General features: G+C 47.6%; 1 protein-coding gene across 5 annotated transcripts in view; it reads right to left on the bottom strand.

The window, feature by feature from the left end:
• The window catches only part of CACNA1E (calcium voltage-gated channel subunit alpha1 E), a 372,240-nt gene that overhangs the window by 48,931 nt on the left and 301,125 nt on the right, over positions 1 to 22,184 (bottom strand). For all 5 annotated transcript variants that reach the window (XM_087438754.1, XM_087438731.1, XM_087438736.1 and 2 more), the window contains 7 exons: positions 20,594 to 20,753; positions 19,309 to 19,438; positions 18,637 to 18,696; positions 17,796 to 17,902; positions 4,666 to 4,762; positions 1,466 to 1,626; positions 799 to 936 (listed from right to left, as the gene is read on the bottom strand). In XM_087438754.1, the coding sequence (XP_087294880.1) occupies positions 799 to 936; positions 1,466 to 1,626; positions 4,666 to 4,762; positions 17,796 to 17,902; positions 18,637 to 18,696; positions 19,309 to 19,438; positions 20,594 to 20,753 (853 nt within the window). The remainder of the gene's footprint in view (positions 1 to 798; positions 937 to 1,465; positions 1,627 to 4,665; positions 4,763 to 17,795; positions 17,903 to 18,636; positions 18,697 to 19,308; positions 19,439 to 20,593; positions 20,754 to 22,184) is intronic.

Raw genomic sequence — 22,184 nt, 5'->3', positions numbered from 1 at the left:
TTAGGAGATATGCCACCTATTATATTTCCTTAACTGACTTCCTTGTCTTTGCACATCCACTATTAATTTTGGGGGTCCACAATAACCCCCAAAATTGAAGACTGTAGAAGATTCAGTGACATACCAATCACTGCTCTTCCTAGCCCCTGTTCCATCATGCACCCAAATTCTAAGCACCAGAGTGACACTATTTTATAGCTTAGGTTGTCACATTCAATACTAAGAGACTCTTGGATTTCCATTTGGCATTTTGCTGCCAACTAGAGTACGCTGCCACCAGAAAGTGGTGACTTAGTAATTGCCAAGTCTCTGAAAAATCAGCCTTCAGCTATGGGCAGCATAAGAAATTGCATTCTGTTGTCTTCTTTAAAAGAGGTATGATAACAGAAAGTGTCTCGGGGTTCTGCCAGCTCATCCTTAACCCTCAATCCTCAGGTGCAGAGCCAATTTGGAGGATAAATCGGTTTAAAACGGCCCTCAGGACTCTCCTTAGGGGTGGAGAGCTGTTCAAAACTCATTTGTTCTACAGAGTCAGATGGCTCCACTCAATTCTTCAATAATTGGCTAAAACATTAAGAGTTTCAAATATTTCCCCGACTGTCATCTCCTTCTCAAGTTTTGCCTTAAGGCTTTTCATTCTTCCTCTCTTCTGCCTCTCTCACCCACTCATCACCACTTACTTTCCCTGGTACAATAACAAAGGGTTAGCCTTATTCATCTTGAATCAGTTTCTAAACGCAACCACATGGTCCACTCCCAGCTCACAGACAAGCATTCCAACTCAAACTCATCACTCACTGAGGCCATCCTTCCCCCGTGGAGACAGTGAAGAGGGTTAGCAGGGCCCAGATAATGTTGTCATAGTGGAATTCATGGCGTTTCCATTCCCGGCCTTTCACCTCCATCTTGTTTTTCTCATGATCTACGTAGTTGCCTCTAAAATCGGAATAGAAATGAAATAGGGCCTCTTCACTATAGCTCATGGAAGACTGAGGAAATCCTACGGATTTCAATAATGCAGCGTAGTAATGATCAGCATACAAATGCAAGGAAGAAGGAATTTTATTGAAGGCAGTGAATTATCGTGGAATAAAAATGAGATTTGGTTCCCAAAAGACATGGAAGATTAAATCCTAATCCTTTCACTCATTGCTGTGTGACCTTGAGCAATTTACTTAAACTTTCCAAGCCTTAGCTTCCACATCTATAATATGCAAAAAAAATCTATCTCAAAAGGTCATTATAAAGATTTAAAATTAAAAACTGGATGTAAAATGCCACGTACCATGTCTGACACAAAAGAGGTGCTCAATAAAAATTTAGCAACTTCCTATTTTGTCTTTTTCCTAAAAGAGGAATGGAGATAGGTAAGAGAGAAAGAGCAGACTTATCTATGGAGGGTCGAGTGGGCCCCATCGGAACACACCTTAGCGGAAAGCGAGCGGTATGTGCTGGTGGCACTTACATGCACTCCTTCTCTGTGTCCTTGGAACTGTCCGTGCAATAAAAGAACTTGCCCTTGAAAAGCTGAACTGCGATGACAGCAAAGATGAACATGAAGAGCTTGTAGACAATGAGTATGTTGAAGACATTTTTCAAGGAGGTCACCACACAGTCGAAGACAGCCTGTGGAGAGAAGTAAAGAGCCCTGGTGTACGAGCCCCTGGAACAGCCGGTGCATTTGCCTGGAGCAGAGTTGGGGCCACAGCACCACCAGGCAGCCCCACTGAGAAGGCGCCCCAGGAGATATCACCCTACTAAGAAGTGACACTCATGGGGTTCAGAGCTGTCTTCCAAGCTGGTCATGACTACAAGGACCAACCACCTGGGAAGGGAACACATGCCCTGAAAGTAAACCCAAAGCAGTAGAGACCAGATGGCATCAGGCAACGGAGGGAGCCCTTTGAGGAATCCTATCAGGCATGCTCCACTTAGTGTGAAGCACAGAAATTTACTGCAGAAAGGGATCTCTGAAATCATGAAATAGCTTGGCCCTGACCTTACATCTATTTGGTGACATTCTTAGATTTGATTTATATACTGAATATGTATTGTTTTCTCTTTACCCTTCTAAGTGGACCAGAGAGTAATAATAAACTATCACCTTTGTCCATTTCAATGATAATTTGTAATAAGTTCATACAATCGTTCCAATTATATTCAACACTTCATGTAAATGTTCTCTAGCTTAAAGCTGGCTGCGTTGGGGCTGCAGATTCAAGAGGTGATGTGGGAAGGGACCAGCAGCTGCCCTCTTGTAGAGGTGGGAGGATGGGGTGGACAGCATCAGGGACTTGCATTTCGGTTAAAGGCAATGGATCTCCCTCTGGAGAATCCATTCTAGGCCCTAAGCCGTGAGGAGTTGCATGGGAGTTCGACACATTTCAAGCCATTTTTAGGTTATTTTTTAGGTTTTTAGGTTTAGCTCACTGGCGAGTCTAGCCCCATGGTGGCACCACGTTTGTGCAGTTCATTGTTCGCAGCACTGGTGAAGATCGCTGGTTTAATTAGTTCAGCACTGCGGGGAATGTGAGTGACATGCAGCCTTGTGGAATCATCACAGCCACCTACATTTCCCTCAGGTTACGGAGCTGCAGAGAGAGGAGCCAGCACATCCTAATTAAATGGAATTAACCGAGATTGTGGTCGCCTTCTCCAGCCTGTTAACTAATCTCATCATGCTGTCTGCACTCTCCTCAGGACCCCAACACAGCTCAGAGGAGATGACACCGCTGGAACCTGGGCGGCAGCTAACAGTAGTGGTTAGGACCCAGGCCTCTCAGCCAAATTTTGTTGGGGGTAGGGCAGAAAGGAATGAATATTTATGGGCACTGACCCAGGCCAGACCCTGTGCTGGGCCCATTACCAGGCAGGAGGGTGATAATGAACAGTGGGTGAAAGACTGCCTGACACTGTGGGAGGTGCCTCCTCTGGGAGGGAAGACAGGGCAGTGGAGGAGAGCAGGCAGGGAGGACACTTCCTTTGGAGCATGAGTACCTCTCCTGGGGAACCCACGCACATGGGCCAGGGCCCTGGGCTCTGAGAGGAAGCCACATCTTAGCCAGTTTGGGCTTTTCAGAAGTGACTTTCCTTCAGTCCCAAGCCTTTGATAAACACAATTGGTTTTGCCACCTCTGCAGAGCCAGAGGGCTGAAAGGGAAGCAGTGTCCTGAGGCCAGGGTGGGGCGATGATGGAGGGGTTGGTAGGGAATATCAATGTTACGCGAAGCCAACGGGAAAGGAATTGGGAAGTGGGGGGGAGTCAAGGTCGTAGGATCCCTCCTCCAGCTTTGTGCTCTGTGGCTGGCTTGGAAGATCAGGCCCAGGCACACTAGAGGGATTGTTGGGTTTTCTTACAGGGACCACTTGTATCAGCTCATTTTGTCCACATCACAATGTCTGAGTTACAAAGTATCTCCATTTTCCAGTTCAAAGCAAGTCAAAGAATAAGTAATTTGCCCTGGGTCACATAGCTCCTAAGTCCCAGAGCTGAGCCTGGCACTCAAATGGGCTCCTTTCAATGTGGACAGGGCTTCTTAAGGCACATTCCAAGCCCTGCCCCTGAGTCTGGCTCTGTTGCTCTGGGTGGGAGCAACTGCAGAATCTGCATTTTAAGAAGCATCAGGTGACCCTGATACAGGTGGCCTGTGACCACTCTTTGAGGAGCACTGCACTGGTCTATGTGACTGCACAGGTGGATAATTCAATCTACTTCCTGGGAAGCATCTGGTGTAGTCCTTGAAGGCTGAGTTCAGGCCTGGTGTTGGGGCTCGCTCAGCTGGCCATGCAGCCTGGGCAGCAGCAGGAGGACTTCAGGGCTGTGAACCAGGAGCCCTGGTCCCCTCCTTGCTGGTAACTGGCTCTCATTCATAGGAATTCAGAGAGCAAGAACTTTTCTCCCATGAGGCTTCAACTCCTGTCACAGGAATGTGTGTGTGTGGGGGAGGCGGGGTCCACATGCTAGCAAACTTGAATGGTAAAGCACATCTGAGGGCAGGAAGGCTCAGGGAAGGAGCCCAGGGGGGTTGAGCAGGGCCGGCACTGGTCAGGGAGCAGGAAAACCACGATAATATACCTACGAAACTGCAGGTCCTAGCAACAGGAAGAACTTATTTCATGATAGCTCACTCCCATTTCTTCTCTGCTTCTGCCAAAAATGATCCTGTGTTCTTGGGCAAGTTATGGACCTATCTGTGCCTCAAAAATATGAAGGGTCAGGGCTAGAAGATCCTTTCCTTCTCTAGAATTATGAGGAGAGAAACCATCCCAGGTTATTGGCCTGACCTAGTGTGCAGACCACAACACAGACTGATGGCCTGTGGAAGCACCAAATGCGTCCATTTTGGTGTTCTGGGTCCACCTAAATGACACAGGAGGCTCCAGGACAGAGCCACACAGGGCTCTTCCTGGATGACATGCCACAACCAGAGTGTATGAAATACCACCTGGGTCTAGACTCAAGAGGCAAAAGCCCCATTATAGATTTCTTGGGATGTTGGTTATTTTCCTCTGAAACTAAGACCCTTAGCTCAGGCAGATGAAAAAAACTTCAGTCCCCATGTGAGCAAAAGGAATATTCCCAGAAATAATTCTCCAAAAGCAGGCCACAGAGAGAGGATGGAAGGAAAAAGGAGACTTGATGGGGAGAAATTTGGCAAACATTACCTTGAGCTTGGGCAAGCGCTTGATGGTCTTCAGCGGCCTCAGGACTCGGAGCACCCGCAGAGACTTGATGGTCTTGATGTCCCGCCCCTTATTGGTTCTGGAGGGGAGAGGCCCCCAGGGAACCACAGGACAGGGGAGAAACAAAAGTGACATTCGCACTACTGCATTAACAACAACAGAGTAAAGGGGGCAGAGGTAGGCAAGCGGCCAGAAATTGGGTCAGAGTAGAGTCCTTCAGGGAGACCCCATAAAACATGCTCTGGGAAAATTTTCAAATCACTCCTGGTGTGCACACACTCATATGCACACCCACTCACGCACATACATACACACCAATGTATATCACACAGAGGAACACAGGCACGCATGCATACACACAGAGGCACCCATGCACATACATTAATAAACACCTCTCCCGCCGCCAATGCCAGAGTAATGCTGCTCATTACCACACTGGCAAACTAAAAATGGAAGATAAATCAACTAGGGAACATGACCGGTCACCCACTTTGGACTCTCACTGTGCCTAGTCTAGTGCTTCTCCAGTAGCAGGCTCTCAGATGATATTCGTTGAATTGAGAGCAAGTCTCATCAGTGGACTTGACCTAGCCCTTTCCTCAGCTCTAGGTTTGTCACCTCTGCACAGTTCATTAGTTCAGAGGAGAGCAGGGTGAGGAAGGGTGGTGGGGACATGACATCCTTGTTGTGCTGGGCTGCCTGTTCCAGAGAAAGCATGTCATGCCGGCTTCTTGCCAGAACGTTGGCTCACACACCAATTATCTCTGTGTGGCTGGCTCTTTCCGCCGTCCCTCCTAATTTCTGGCACTCTGCACCAACGCAAGCTGCAGAGAGCCATGCAGTTGGAGAAGACCCCAACCGCTGCCCCTGCCCACCTTCATCCTGGCCCTACAGCTAGTGACCCTCCCTGTGCAGCCTCTCGGGAATGTTTGCTCCCAAGAGATACAATACATTTCCCTCTTTATTGTTAGGAATGAAATGAATAAATCAACCTGTGTTTCTCTCTCCACCCTGCTCATTCCGAGATCTCTGCATTCAATTCAAACAATTGCAATTCGTAAAACACGCAGATGGTAGGAAATGAGACTCTAAACAGTGAGCGCAGACTCTGGTCCTTTCCTCATGTTGGCCCAGATTACCACTACACCAACAATCCGAGGAAACAGGATCCAGAACATCAGATGGGAATCACAAGGGCTTCCACCTGCTTTTTACCTGTCCTTCCTGTCTACCCACCCCCTAGGCACGGAGAGCAAGGTCCATCTATTCTTTCACACAAGGCAAGATAGGAAGACCTTTAATATAATTTGAGGAATGCTGACATTGCCTAGAATGTGAATTTTAAGACCCTTTTAATAGTTACAGGCCATGACCTACAAGTCACTTTTATTCAACCCTAGATCTGAATATAGATAATCCAAAAGTATTGCGTTGATATGGTCTTTTGCCTCTATGGGCTTTGTTGATTTTATAAAGTCTTTTACAATATTAGGTTCATCGATCTACCTATCTAAAAAGGCAGCATATAAGCCAAATACATATCCAAACCAGAAAGAATGATTATTTCCCAAGAAGGCTTGGTGACTCCTAGTTTTTGTTCACTTAGATATCAGTGAAAACTCACCACTTAGATCAACTCACCACTCCGTTCTCAATGAGCCAGCTCCTTCCCTCCCAACCATACTTCTCCCTCCTCCAACCCACGCCCACCCTCTAGTTTTTACTTCAAAGAAAACTGAAGAAAATATTTACCCCAAAGCGTTCCTATGAAGGATCCAAGGCAGAAAGCAGTGGTGGGGGGGCGGGGCGGGAGAGGAGAGGGAGTGGAGAGAAAGAAAAGTCAGAAAACATCAGGGCAGAAAGAGAACCTCACAAGACAGGAAACTGGAGAAGCCCAGCCCCAAGGGATCCCACTTACAGCCTTGGCACTTGCAGAATCCACACGCTTTGTGAAAGGCAGGGCCAGCATGTCATTTGCTCCACACCCCCCTCTCCAACCTGCAAAGGCCCTTTGCAGGCAGCCGCGAAGCTGCATCTAACCTGATGACGTTCCCCATATTGTACTTTATTCCATGGAGCCTAGTCTAATTGAAGTTTTCTAAATGTAGGCTTTTCTTTCCATTTCCTTAGTAGTCTTCAGACAAACTCTGTCTGTTTCCAGTGAATTTACAGGAAACCAGGCTAGAGGAATTATGCCTGCTCTGGGCCAGAAACTATCCCTCAGAAAGGCGTCTCAAGTCACAGTGGCATATTTATGCTTATGAAGGATTTCATTTGAAGAGGGACACACAATCACTCTGAGACGGCTACTCTGACATCTCTCAAAAGCACAGATGATCAACACCATAAAACCACCTCGAATTATGAGGGATGCATTGTCAATCAAGGTCCTGATGTCACACAAAGGGATGCCTTTTGATAAATTAAATGACCAACTGTCCATCGTGAGCTATTTATAGTGCAGCTTGAAGAAAAATCATCCCACCCCTATTGGTGAGGCTTAACAATGACAACGAAAAAGGGCAAGGGAATAAACATAAAATATTTAAGATAGAAATAATGAGAGATAACTTTTTGAATATTTATTCTTGGACTCTGTGCTAAGCATTTTTAGTGCACCTCTTGATTTGGACCTCCTAATAACTTTAGGATGTAGGTATTACTATCCCCACTTTGCAGATAACATTCAGAGAGGTTAAGTGAGTGCCCAGCATTAGCAAGGTGAGCAGCAACTTGAACCCAAGTCTGTATGACGCTTGGAGCTCTTGCTCTGAGCCACTAAGCCTCTGCACCAGCAGGTTTTGGTTCCAGGTTCTGACAAACAGCTCACCAAATTCTAGAGCTGGAAAAGATCCCTGAAATCCATTTAGCTGCAAAGCAAACTGTGGGCCCAGGCCTGCATCTGATCACTCGGTGAGTGAGCCACAGTGCCTCGGGTGAACCGGCCTACTGCTATGAAGAAGTGCCTAGAATTCAGGCTTTGGTTCTTAGTTGCTGGTTGCTGTAAAGGTAGTCTTTTTCCTTTTATTTTCTTAAATGTTTTTCATGTACCACAAACCTATGTTATACCACCATATGCCATAAGCAGAGACTTCTAATGATCATTTTACTCAGTAAATGATCCAATATTCAAAATTATATTAATTTTCACTGTAAATGCCAAATGAATGGTGATTTGGGAATTAAACCCAAGGCTTATAAACTTTAAATCCCTTCTGTGATAATATCCAAATGTTCAGAGGGCAGAGATAATATCTTCCCCTGAGTTATAACGGCGTCTTCTCACGCATGAGCCTAGGCACGTGGTAGATCAGCCAAACATACCTTTATGCATTCATATAACAGCATTGATGGAGTTCTTGATATATGTCAGGTACTCTTCTAGGTGGTGGACACACAGTTGTGACCAAAACAAATGAAGTCCCTAACTTCTTAAAACTTACCTACTCTAGCAGGGAAGACAGGCCTCAAGTCAACAAGCAAACAAATGAAAGTATAATTGTAAGCTAAATGCCATGGGAAAAATGGAATCATTGGATTGAAAATTTTACCAAAACAACTACATAGGCCACCCTCTTTTCCTGAGGCTACATTCATCTTGAGGAAAAGCTAAGGGAGAATCTTCCATACCCTTAAAATGAGAGAACAGAGTAAGACCAATGGATGGGCAGGTGGTCCAGGGTCACACACTCCAGGCTTTCACATTTTGCTTAGCCTAGGTCCTTAACCCTGAGACCTTTATGTTCAGTAGCATCTGGATGGGTTCTCAGAGGTTCAAACTCATTGACACCCATCCTATGAAGGAAGGCTCGATAATTCTTGCCCCTCCCACACACCTGGATAAAGGACAGAATTTGCTGTCTACAATTAATTTTGCTCCTGAATCATAGCATAAAATATCATGCTATAGAACAAAGGGGATCTCTGACCATTGTGTGTGTGTGTGTGTGTGTGTGTGTGTATGTCCTTGTTTTGGAAAACGGGGTTCCTTGATGCTACACTCTGATCTTAACAGCCGATTGTAGCTGCTAACGTACTGTAGGGGGGTACTATTTGTCCCATTCGGACTCCCACAAATTTGGGCCAGGGAAAGTAATCAGACACAGGCCAAAAGTAAAATAAAGATTAGTCATTGCTCTGCACATCTTTCAAACAGGTCTCTTACTGCATAAGAGCCACTGAAAAGCTATGATTTTGAGTGGTTGCAGAAAAGCATGCTTGCATTCTCAGTTTTGTTAACATATGTTCAGCACTAATTTGAAAATTGCCATTGGAAATGAAAAGAATACTGGATAACAAAGCCACAGAGGCAGGAAAAGCCTCAACAATTTAGCCCCTATTAATTGAAATATGTCATAATTTACACACGGGCTAGGCCTAACTGTCTTTCCCAAATCCATCACACAAGAGTTATTTAAGCCATTATCAAAGTCAACAAGATCGCAAGGGAGATGTTTTATCAAACTAAGAGGATGAACTCTTCAAGCACTTTAATTGAGGCACATTGTTTTAGAAATAATTCATGTGCTTTTTACAAATCATTTAAATATAATCGTTTGATAACACTTTGCTAGTCTCTGCTACTAAATATATAAACAGATTTTTCTTTTACGCGGCAGAGATAATTAGTGAAATTTTACCAGGTTTTAAAATTGACTCTAACGTTGAAATTTGAGGATAATTTCACATGCTAGTACATACTGGCCCCACTTTAATTGGGACTCAATTGGGCCATCCATTTTCCCATCTATTTCCTATGTATTTGGTAAGTTCCTGACTGCTCTCCAGAAAAAAAAATGCCACGTTTCTCTTATGTCTCATCAGTAAAAGATGAGAATTTTCCAGCTCGATTGTCAAGTCGCCCTCTAGATCTTTCACATGCAATCACTCGTCATTCACTGCAACCTTGCACTTCAGCTTCCGGATCCCCCTTTTCTCAAAGCACATGCTCTCAAATTGATCTCTGCTAGGAAGTGACTCTCCTCCCATGGGGGGACAGGGCAGAGACATCAGGTTCTGAAGAGTCCTTCCTCCTATAAGTGGAATGTCCTTCTGCCCTCCCTCATGGGCCCGGGAGGGAACAGCATGGGGATGGGAAGGAATCTCTTGCGAGGGGAATGGACAGGCTTGCTGGAGCGTAAGGGGGGAGGTAAGGTCATACTGTGAGGAGCCCTGAGCTTTGCTAAAGCGTCTGGACTATTATTTGGTAGGCAATAAAAACGACCATTTATTATGTATTTACTAAGTGTTTGGCACTATATTGGACACTGAATATCTTTTACCTCCTTTAATTCTCACAAGACCGAAATATATTTATGTTTAATTGCCACTTATAGATGAGCAAGTCAAGTCTCAGAGAGTTAAGGCAGCTAATAATTAATAGTGCTGGGATTCAGACCTAAGCTTACCTAACTCTGAAACCTATGCTCTTATTTATGATGTTACAGTGCTTTTTCACATGGGAACCACTGGAGGGTTTTAACCAAAGAAGGAAACAGCGAAAGAAGCCAGCAGCTCCTGAACTCAAGCATTGAGGGATCTTTCCCAGTATCCTTAATCAGTCTAGGGTCTGCGACGGTTCATGGGAGGAAAAGGGTACAGATGGAACAGCAAGATGGACAAGGTAGGAATGCCTTCTCTATCTGGCCCCCAGGGCCTGTCTGTCCCTAGGCAGAGACAGAAGGATCTGTAGGCTGAGGAGAGATCCATACCAAGCTACATGGGTTTGAGTTTACATGGGTTAACGGCTTGGAACTAACTAGAACATCAAAGATAGAAGAAAGCTTAATGTGATAGAGAAAGCCCTGAACTAGAAATCAAAAATACCAGTTGTTTAAGAACCGGCTTTGCTACTTACTAGTCAAATGAGTTAAACTAGTCAAACTTCAGACAACCCATTTCTCAACGATAGAACAGGACTGTCGAGTGATAAATTAAGTAAAGAGTGTGAAAGCACTTTAAAAATTCTAAAGACCAATGGAAATGAGAAGGAAGTTTCCCCCTTTGCCTTGGCAATCCTTGTCTCTGGAGAGAGAACTCTCTAGGACCTGGAGGTAAGGCTAGTTCATCTGTTTGTGTGAAGAACCTAAATTCAGCACTTTGACCTCGTCACTGCTTAGCTGCTGCCATTTGGGGATTATTTTCCTCCTGACCCATACCTCAGCATCTCTTGGGGTCACCTATGAGCCCTAAATCCTTTGCGACTCCGCCGTCTTTCTTTGCCTGTGACCAAAGCACTAGCTCTCTGCTAAGTGGTTAGTGCAGAATCCTTTCCTTCTTGCACATGGACCTCAACCCGCTCCCTGGACACACTCATCATTGCCTTTGCAAACTTTCTCCTTTGCAAAATACAGCACTATACTCTAATTGGAAGGTATTTTTGTCCAAGTACTGAGAAGCAGCAGGCGACAGCAAAGCATCTAAGTGTCTCCTAGCAGTGTTGTTATTCAATCTGGTGAACAGTGACCTGATTTGTCTTGCTTCTTAGTCCTCATATTCTAAACATACCCAAAGACCCCTCATCTGCTGATCTTTCTAAGAAGGCCTCGGCGCCTGCTGAAGTCCAGCCAATACACTCCCCCAGCTGGAGACTAATTCATAATGCTAGGCTGTGCCTCTGTGAGTATGGATTAAGCAGATGGCTGGCAAGTCACATGATCTGAGCTGATACTTCCCAAGTCCCATCATGAAATCTTCTGACCTGAATTACTCTAAAGCCTAATTTTAAACCTGGAGGGCACTGTGATGGGTTTCTACTAATCCTGCAGGACTGGGCTCTTTCCACGGCTGTGAAGACTCATCTCCTGTGCAGGGTGCTTTTTGCATCTGAGTCTGGTTAGCTAAATTGTTGGGCACCCTGTGGATGGGGCCATGTTCTCTGACTGGACCATTTCCTTTTGCCTGGTTCTGTGGCCACAGGCTGAGATCCCATTTACAACCAACCCCCTCCCAAATTTGTACTTGTTAATAAAGAGAAATACTTGGGCACTCATACCCATTGCCTCCATATGATAAAGGTCTCCAAGTGCACATTCTACAGAGGGTTCCCCAGCAGCACCAATGGCACATGCAACAGACAACACATTTTCCAGTGTCCACCAAAAAACATACATGCTGGGGCTTAATGCCAAGAGCAGGTAGACTGGGAACTTCTCTCTTTCTCCCAGACACTCCCTCTATGTGGCTCTCACTCTGACCCTCCTTATTGCCTCTCAAAGCCCGTTTTCAAGGCAGCTAGGATATAATAAAGCAGTGGGCACCCCACGAGTCCATGGCTATTGATCATAATTAGTGTCCCTGCCTGGGCACCAAGTCAGGTAAAGTCACTCTCAAGGTGACTCCTAAAGCTGGAGTCTCAAGGAACAATATCCTTCTATCTGCTCTCTGCTGGAAATTTCCAATTCCAGTTCAGCCGGCATCCTAAATCCACAGTTAATGGGCTACCTGACGGGTAAATTTAATTTTAATCCTTCATTCTCTTCCATAGAGCAGTGGAACTAGATGACCTGTCTGGCTCAGTGGTAAATGGGTCTTCTTTGCATGAAGTAGGATATTGTCCACTCTTTTTCTTTCCCCCTACAAGATTAATGTGTAGTCACAGCTTCCTTTGGGAGACTCCCCTTTTGGTTCTGGAAGAACAGGGACTGTCAACAAAGAAGCCCCAAAGGCAAAGCTTGAAGTTTGAGGGGAACTGCCTGGGACATAGGCAGGCAGTGAAGAACAGGGGGAAGGGTCAGCCAGGTGCAGGGCAAAATGTCAATTCTATTGTTAGTATGCTCTGCTGAGTATAAGCACAGGCTAGCTTTTCAATTCCAAATAGTTACTCCTTTCTCATGTGTGCACATTCACACCTTCACAAACACAAAGCCCCAAGTATCATTCCAGAACCAGAGTACCATATTCTGTGGCTCCTTAGGGCCCTTCCAAGTCTAAAATTGTCTGTGCCTGTATATTTCATTGAATGCATTCAGAACCGCTCTGCCACTGCGGCTGGTTCTGAATGCATTCAAAAGACCTTATTCATCTCAGAGACTAGGGCAGAGTGTCAAGTGTCAGGAAAGTGACATACTTCAATGAAAAGAATGTAATAAAAGCTAATGTGGGAATTCCAGTTCCTTCTGGCATCAAGAGGCAGATTGACTCATGTTTTTCCTTTCTGGCTAAAGACTGAATAATGAAAGGCCAAGTGCGGCTGTGATCCAGACCCCCTGCGTGCCAGGGAGTCCTGACCTTACCTCGTGCCCCGCTACGATGGCAAACAGCAATGGGAAGCTTTGGCACCTGCTGCCAGAGAGCCTGCATGACTCTGACTGATGCATAGGCCCAAGTACGGGAGGAGGTGGGAGCAGAAATGCTAGTTATTTTTCTTTTAAAATGTTGGTATTGACAAGCCATTATAAGCTGTGAGTTCACTATTTAGAACCCAACCCAGGAGGGCACACCTGGCGACTTGACCTGAGCTCGTCAAGCGTTACAAGTAACACGTTGTAGAGCAATGGAAGTGCAGAGGGCGAGGGGCTTGGATTGGAGTGCAGGACCACACACACCTTTCCAATCCTCCCCTGTGCTCCCTCCTGAGATGCTGTCTCCACCCATCTGCCTGCCCAAAGCCCTTCACTAAACGCTGAAGACATGAAACCTAGGGCCAGACAGCATCACCATCACTGTGCAGGATCCCACAAGGCTCATGAACTCAATCTGGCATAGCGGCCACATGACTCCCCTCCAAAGGAGCTGACTCTGGGGGGTGCCCCAAAGTGAGGGACTGTGCCTGCTGTGCAGATACCCAGAAATGCCAAGGCTGGAACCATCTCTGCTTTCCCACCCAGGAGGCCGGGAGGCAGAAGTGATGGCAACAGGCTGCGAGGAAACTGGGAAAAGCAGTGTCTGGTCCTTCAGTGTAAAATAATTATCAAAGAGGAGGACTCCTCTTTTTTAGATAGAAAAAGGTGAAAGAGAAAGGTTTCATAGATCCAGTCACTCACCAGACTTTTCTTGAAACCTCAATGAAGAAAAGGCACATTTGGGACATTTATAGTTGGCAAACACTCTGTCTCCAGATGGCCCAGAAAGCGGGGTGTTGTGAGGGCAGTGGAATAGGGAGAGCCATACCCAACCTCTGCCAAACTCTGCCCACCTCCCTACCCAGGTACGGGGCTCAAGAAGGAGACCTGAGTGTCCTTATAAATGCTTTATAATGTAAAAGTGGACTGGGAAGAACGGGAAAGGTGCAATATGAGTATCTTTCCATTTATTTTCTTACCTGTTGGTATGCCCATACTTATAAAATAAATCCCTTTCCCCTCCTCCTCAAAAGTCAATCAAGTTCCCAAACGGAATTTGTCAGGTTTACATTATAAAGAATCCCTTCACTTGATGTATGCAGCTATAGAGAAGAGAGATTTCTCTTCAGCCACTACATAAACAACATATATGTTTATAGAAAACATACATGGTGCCAGGTACAGACCTCTGCAGGAGAAGGGCTCAGGGGGCCACGCAGCTTTCTTTGAGAATTCAGCTAGAGGCCATTCCCTCCCCTTGGTTAGGGGCATTGCTCTTGGGACTTGGGCTGGGTTCTGAGAAGGCTCTGGCTGGCTGTGGCAGAAGGGATACCAAGTTACCTCTGATTTCTGAGGAGCCATATAAAGGTGTTATCATGGGACTCACCATCAGTTCTGCTCAAACCGAGCAACAGCCTTTGCAGAAGCCTCAGTAGGGCAAGGTTCAATTTCAAGGAGGAAAGACAGGGCAGGAGTAAGGTTCTCTGAAAGGTCGATACTCCCAGGGGCAAATATATGGTATATTACAATGAAAGTTGCAACCACAAGGAGGGAGATCCTTGAAAAGCCTGCAGAAAAACCCACATTTGGTTTCCTGTTGGCTTGAGCCCCTGATCACAGCCCCCCAGTGGGACATAGGCTTTATTCTGCTGTCTGCCCCAAGCCAGGCCCTCACTCTGCTGGCAGGTGGGACACTGACTAACCCCACCAAAGTGATGGGAGAGCTGAATTCTCTGGTGCCTTTAACGAGGAAAAGGAGAGAAGAGAGTTAGGAAGTGCGCGCATATGAGCAAGAGAAAGCGTTACATGAACCTCAGCAAACGTGAAGAAGGCTAGAGAAGGGTGAATGTGAGCCTGTTCCACAAGCAGGAGAAAGGGGAGAGGAAATGTGCATGGCAAGCTTAGAAGGATGATAACAAAAGAGAGCGGATGGAGAAGGATGAGCAAGTACCATTTACATTTCGGAGAAAAACGAATAACGAGTTCAAGAAGTGACATCACTAAAAGCAAGTAATGGATCATAACACTCAATCCATCACATAAGCGTGGACACCAGAACTAGGGTATTCCTGGGGTTCCCTGCACTGTACCTGATCTGAGGACCAACAGAGAGACTTCGGCTCCAGGGCTGTTAAGGCTTCCCCTGCCGCCAGCACCAAAGCCACCACCACCATGTTTTCAAAGGACACAAAGAAAGAACAAGACAGATGACAACCCTCCAGCCCGTCGTCCTTGCTCTGGATCTGAGGAGAGACAGCTGGACTGCGGACATGGTGCAGGCATGCAGAGGCTTCCTCTAAAATGTACCTCCTCTCCACGGGCACCAAAACACCTGCCTCATTACCAGGCACACAGGCAAGGGGTGTGTGTGTGTGTGTGTGTGTGTGTGTGTGTAAAACAACCAAGTCTTGGAAACCAGCCTGCATTCACCTCATTTATTTGCATATGTTATGCACCCACACACACTTTGCTCTGATATGTGGACTTCATGATGTCATGGGAGAATGGAATGATAAGGAAGGGAATTAACCTTTATTGATCACTCACCCAGGTCAGGCCTTGTGCTAAGCACTTTACACACATGATTTTGTCTCTGTTCCAGAGATGAGAAACCGAAGTTAAGAGGATTAATGTCTTGCTATGTTGCTCCAGGACGTGAAGCTGGTAAGTAGACGGGCTGGGATTCAAACCAAGGTCTGCCTGGCTCCACAGCCCACACCCCTCCTCCCACTCTGCCCTGTCACCCCCAAGGCGCTCTGTTCTTCCTAAAGATGGGAGGTTCTTTCCTCTGTGCTGCTCTCTCCTTGTCCTTTATTTCTTCAGAGAGACAAATTATTTTACTGAGATCAAAATAAGGGAGAACAACAATATGGCCAACAATGTGTGCAAACGAATTGATAAAATGAGAAGGGAACTTGACCTTTTAAAAACCCAAGAGTAGGGGGCTGGCCTGGTGGCGCAAGTGGTTAAGTGCGCGCGCTCTGCTGTGGCGGCCCGGGGTTCGCTGGTTCGGATCCCAGGCGCACACCAACGCACTGCTTGGCAAGCCATGCTGTGGCGGCGTCCCATATAAAGTGGAGGAAGATGGGCACAGATGTTAGCCCAGGGCCAGTCTTCCTCAGCAAAAAGAGAGGAGGATTGGCAGATGTTAGCACAGGGCTGATCTCCTCACAAAAAAAACCCAAAAAACCCAAGAGTAATATTTATCCTTAACAAAAAAGGTGGGCCTCCTTAGGACAAAGGCAGACTTGAACGCTTCTTTTCCAGGAAAGAGGAGGACGAGGAGCTGGGAGTCCCTTGGTAGAGCCAGAGCTGCTATTATTTTTAGTTTGCTGTGAGAATCCAGACAGGGCCCGGATGCTTGGGAAAATACCAGGCTTTCGTGAAATTTCCTCCGGAACAGCTCAGCCTCATCTAATAAGGAGGCTTTTTGTTGTGAGGGGCACAGATGATTCCATGTGACTCTAATGGGGTTAATACGCTGGTGCACATGGGCCAAGGGACACTGGAATCTCCCTGACTGCCAGCCCAGCTCAGGGTCACGAGCCACACTCAATCCAGCTCTCCTTTGGAGGGTCCCCCATGGCTGGGCAGCAATGAACACAGTCTGCTTCCAGGCTCTGGGAGATCTTAAATTCTTAGCCTTTCATCCCTCCTACAGGCATGGAGCTCCCCACCCTCAGCCACTTGAAGAACATTCTTTCTTAACTCTCACTCCACCTTTTTCTCTGCCAGAATGGAGAGGGATGGAAGCTGACGGTGCTTGGGGAGAAGGCGGGACGGCTGATCCCTTTCCGACCACTACTTGGACTTGGGAAGGTCCAACCTGTGGAGGGATTTTGTTCTTTCCCTTTCGCAGCTGCCATCAATGACAGCAGCACCCGAATGCTTTCCTTCCACCCCATCACACGGTGCGCTAGCCTTGCTTAGAAGACTTGGCTCCCTCTTGTACTCAGAGAGGCTGCAGGGAATTCTGTGCCACCTGAAAGAGGGTGAAGCTACTCTGGCAGAGGAACAGGTACAGACAGAGCCCAAAAGGCTGTCATTCATCTTCTGGGGCACGCTACACACCAGCTTAAGGAGAAGGCCTTGACAACATACCTATTTCCTAGCTATACCCTGAGGGGCTAGGAGTGCCCTTTCCTTGGCCGGATTCCTCAGGAAATGTCAGAATGTGGTTGAAAACCTGCTACACCTGGATCAATGTTTGAAAAGAAAATCCCCAAATGTAACGAACATGGTCACTAGAATGGTTTAAGACTGTTTTCCTAAGTGTGTTATCAAGGAAGGTTGGGAAAGCCTTTCCTTCTGGACTTATATTAACATCGTTCTTATGCCCCAAGAATAGCTCTGGGGAATCCCTGCTCATGAGGAGAGAATCTCCCCATGCCCAGGATTCTGTGATCCCCAATTTTGCTGTACCCTCTGCATTTTTCTTTCAAGCTAATCCTTTGACAGAATCGAGAAATGAAAGGGTCTATCAGCTGTCCCTGGGTCCCTCCCTGAGCCCACGGAGGCACTGCCCACACAGGTGGTACCTGCCCAAGCTTACTCATCTCCAAGAAAGGAACTCCAGGGCCTCTGACTTCTCGCTAGTGGCTCTCTCTGCTGCTCCTTCACCAGTCCTACCACTTAGGGCATGTGAGCTAAAGCTGTAAGGCTCTTAGGAGCTCTGTTGAAGGCAACCGGGAAGCAGATTTCCAGGGCAGCATTCTATGGCACCACTCTGAGTCAACCGTTTTTCAGGCTGGCCCTGGAGAAGGCCTCAAATCAGCCAGAGTCTCAGGAAGAAGGAAGAGAAGGGAATCGAACAAGAAAAAAGTTACTTACGCCAAAGCAAAGGCCACCAAGGCACCAACCACCACCACAAAGTCCAGGATGTTCCACAGGTCTCGGAAGTAGGACCCATCCTGTAGGATCAAGCCCTGGTCTATCATCTGCAGGAGAAGGATGAACAACCACAGATGAACCCAGGAGGTGCCAGCAACGTGTGCCCTGAGCTCTGGGATTCCCATGACAATGTCTCCACTGCCACTGTCTCCACAACCAACCCTACATGGGGACCTGAAGAGCAAGAGGACAGGTGGCAGAGGTTGTCCCCACCTAACTATGAGGCCTGAGGCCCCTTCTCTTAGTCACCGGTGTTCAATGAGACTCCTTGGCTCAGAGCACCAGGCATCGCCACACATGCACAGATGGGAAAAATCCCAAACGGGTGAGACTGGGAACAAGATAGAAATGTGGGGTGTTAGGGTGGTGGGGAACAGGCTAGCGGGCAGTGAGTGTGGTTAGGACTAGATGGAGTCCAGGAAGACTCATCTCTACCTAACCCTTTGCCTTGACATGCACCCAGGCTTCAACCGGGAAGCAGCTGGGGAGGCAAGTGCAGTCCCCAAGTCTGTCCGCACTCCCACTGCCTGCGAGAGAGGGCCAGGCTCCTCTGTGGGCTACATGCACAGCTCTGCACCAGTCCAAACAGATCCACGCGGTCATGTCGTGCCAAGACAGACTGCATCAGGATTCTGAGGCCAGAGGTGGGGTCGGCAGAGGCCCTGCTGAGGTCCTATCATTGACCAGCAGGTGACAGCGTTGGGGAAGGGCACTGTACTAGAGAAGCAGACAGGTGACCCATCCAATCCCCGGAGCCCAGGTTTTCTCTCAAGGCTTTTACCTTTATAACCATCTCAAAGGTGAACACGCCAGTGAAAACATAGTCAAAATACCTCAGGACCTGTAAGACACGCACGGTGGAGGGGAGGAGGATCGTGTGTAGCCACCAGGCCACACACATTCCCATCTGCCCACGGACACATGCAGTCTGCACGCGCACCCCAACCCCTACTCATTGTGACTGTTTGTTGGACGCAGGGAAGAGAGGAGCCATGGATACCGCTGGAGCTGTGTGACCTGGGGGCCAGTCCCTGGCCCTTCCCTCCCCTTGGCCAGAACTTAACTTCTTGGGTCTGAACTGCCCCACAAATCTCTCCCTCAGGACCTGGAATCCTTGTCAATTCCAACCCTTCCCACCCGCCTCATACCTCCCGACATACACCCTTGGGACCTCCAGGGATTTCTCAACTTCCTGTGATAGAGGTGCAGCTGCCCAACTTCACACACACCACCCATGACCCTATGTCAGACCCCACATCCAAGCCCATGGGTGACTGCAGACCCCCTTCAAAGCCCTGGCTGGCTCTGGGTGTAAGGCCCACTGCGAAGCATAAAGGCATGCAGCAGTGTGGTTGGGGAGTGGGGGTGGCACAGGGAGGGGGATGGGGAGGGGCTGGGATGGGGTGGGCACCAGGGCACTACGGAGGTTGGCAGATGGCCCCTGTGCACCCACTTTGTTGCGCTCAGAGTTGGTTAGGACAGGGTCCTCGGCCGCCAGGGCAATGCTGCTGGCTGCGATCACCAGGAGAATGCACATCTCAAAGTAGCGCAGGTTCACGATGTAGTGGCAGGCCCTGCGAATCCTGCAGGGTGGATGAGCCCGTTGAGCTGGCCCCGCTTCCCTCCCATCCCCATCCCTCACTCCCCACCCCCACGTACATCAACCTCTTCTAGACAGCCAGGCCCTGGCCAGAGGAAGCCACGGGGAGAGCAATTTAATTTCTCAGGCACCACCCTTGATTTAAAGCCCCAGTGGGGGAAGGTAATCAGATTGGTTAGAGGCTGCAGTACGCAAGCCAAGATGAATTATCTGCGAGCACATCTGAGCCACGGGGAGCAGTGAGCATCAGACTACACACACTCAGGGTGGCTACACGGTGCCCTCCACTCTATGGAAATGGGGGCATGGCCAGAAAATCATAACAACCAAGAAACATAAAAATAGAATCGATTCTAAGATTCCTGATGGAAGCAGCAACAGGTTTTCATGAACCCCAGGTATACTGATTAAAACAACTATATTCTACAGAGAGCATCTGGCCTTGGGTGCCCCGACATACCTTAGCCCAGGTTCCTTCCTTCCCAGTGCCTTGCCTGCACACGGGCAATGTGACCACTGAAAGCCTTCTTTCCTTCCTAGCCTCAGAGGCTGGTCTACGTGTGTAGATCTTGCTCACTTCCAAGGCAGAAGGCAGCTTCTCTTTCAAAATTCCGTCTTTCCTGAACTGAATCTTCCAGACTTTTCTCTGCCACCCCCATCTCATGCCCCTACCTCAGCTCTAAAGAACAAGCCCATTTCAAAATCCACACGTAGGGCAGTGGGACCAATACACCTAAACTCCAATGGATGATCTAGTCATTCTAGGCTCCATATTCTCAGGTGTCCACCTCTGGAATATTTGGTGACATATCCCCAACAGATTTCCTTCCTCCCCCTCCCACTCATGCCACATAATGACCAAAGAATAGGTGAAGGGTCCTTTCCTCATGACAGTCTCATGCTTTCCTGTCTTAAAATACTCTTTAGACTATGGGCACAGAGTTCAGAGCTTGTTCAACTCCATGACCCACCTCGGCTAGTGAGCACCCTAGATGCTTCAGATGTCTGGCCACATCCCATTGGGAAGGATCAGGGAGACGACTGGGCCCTCATCTCTCCTTGGCCTCATCACCCTGCCCTGGCTCAAACCCTGGTTGTTCACCCCGGCACTGAAGGGGGCGACGGGAGGGTGTCTTACGGGTTGGTGGTGCTGAAGATGAACATAGAGCTGTGGGGCACCATGGCTTTGCCCGTCTCTCGCTTCTCCTTCTTCTGCTGCTTCTTCTCCACCTCCTCCTCCTCCTCTTTGATCTCTGCCTCCTTCAAGGGACTGGCTTCTCCATCAGTCTTGTTGCTAACTGCAAGAGGAACATGTTGAAATGTTCAGAAACCTGGCTACATGCGAGAATGGAGCCCTTCATTTTCCACTGGGGAGGGGATGGAGGGGAAGGGAAATGGCTACGGGAATGTGCCTGGCAAGGTGCCCTGCAAACATCAGGGTGTTTGTTAGACTACACTGGCTTAAGCCTTTGCTCTCTCCCTAGCCTTACCTTTGCCCTCATTTTATGTGGTTTAGCCTTTTTTGCCACATAAATAATAATAATCATATTTCCCCAGATAACAGGATGGTAAACAGAATGGCTGTTTCTGTTGTAAAGTTTACAAAATTTATTTATATCTAAAATCTGAATTCTTTGCGTATATTCACTTGATGAATTTTCACATCAATACACCTTGAGTGACATGTATTGTTATTCCTATTATACAGATGGGCAAACTGAAGTTCAGGGAATTCAAATACCTATCCTCAAGTTATTCAGCTAGTATGGGCTCCCAATTCAAAATCCTATATCCTTTCAATGAAATCTCACTGCAGTGGAAGATTTTAAGAAATCATTACTCTGTTTGAGGCTGCCTTTCTGGCTATGCTTTTTCCAGAAATGAGAATGCAATATTCATGTGAACATGGGCCCATGACCACATTCCAGGATTGAGAGGATGAAAAGCCAGAGATTAAGGGGAGCTCTTGGGCCGCTGCCCTCTGTTTCCATATGCAAGTCCCAGTGTGGGGTAAATGGCAGAGAGGTTGAGGCTATCAGAGTAGGGCAAGGGATCAGTCAACCTCTCCCACTCTTCCCATTCAGTGAACGACTCCACCCTGGAACCTTGTGTAGGCAGCAAATCTCTGAGCTTCCGGCCCCTTCAAGGTCCTTCCAAAAGGTGAGTCATACAAAATATCCAAAGCCCTCTGATAAAATGCTCTTACCTAAAACCAAGGCCATGGACTAGCCCCAGAATGGGAATAGAGGGAGGGTCAAACTTTCTTAATGCTGTTTCTCATAAAAAAGGATCCAAAACATTTATTTATTAGAGTAAAAATTCAACAGACACCAAAAGAGGTTGTGCATCTGAGATCCTGAGACATGCCCTGGCCAACCCCAGGAGCACGGGACGTGGAAGATTTCACTTTTTAAAGTAGAATTGGCATTGTAGGTGTAGAGAGGGTGAAGGAACGGAGATGGGGCAGTGGAAGAAGGATGGGCAGGGAGAGGAAACTGTTCTGTGAAAAGGGAAAAATAGGGAAAAAGGGAGGAAAAAAAAGCAGGGGTGGAATCCTATGGCACAATTCAGTGAGTATGGGGCAGCAGGTGGGATCAATGCAGAGACAGGGTGGGGTCAGGGCAGGGATGGTGTGTGGGGTTAGGGCAGGGATGGGGTGGGGCTGGGGAGTGGGGTTAGGGAAGGGACAGGATGTGGGATTAGGCAGGGATTCAGGGTTAGGCAGGGGT

This window comes from Ceratotherium simum, chromosome 2 (assembly GCF_057802395.1).
Source record: "Ceratotherium simum simum isolate JZ-2026a chromosome 2, ASM5780239v1, whole genome shotgun sequence".
In the NCBI taxonomy this organism is placed as follows: domain Eukaryota; kingdom Metazoa; phylum Chordata; class Mammalia; order Perissodactyla; family Rhinocerotidae; genus Ceratotherium; species Ceratotherium simum.
The sequence above is the reverse complement of the archived record's forward strand: the minus strand, read 5'-3'. Positions and strand labels throughout refer to the sequence as shown.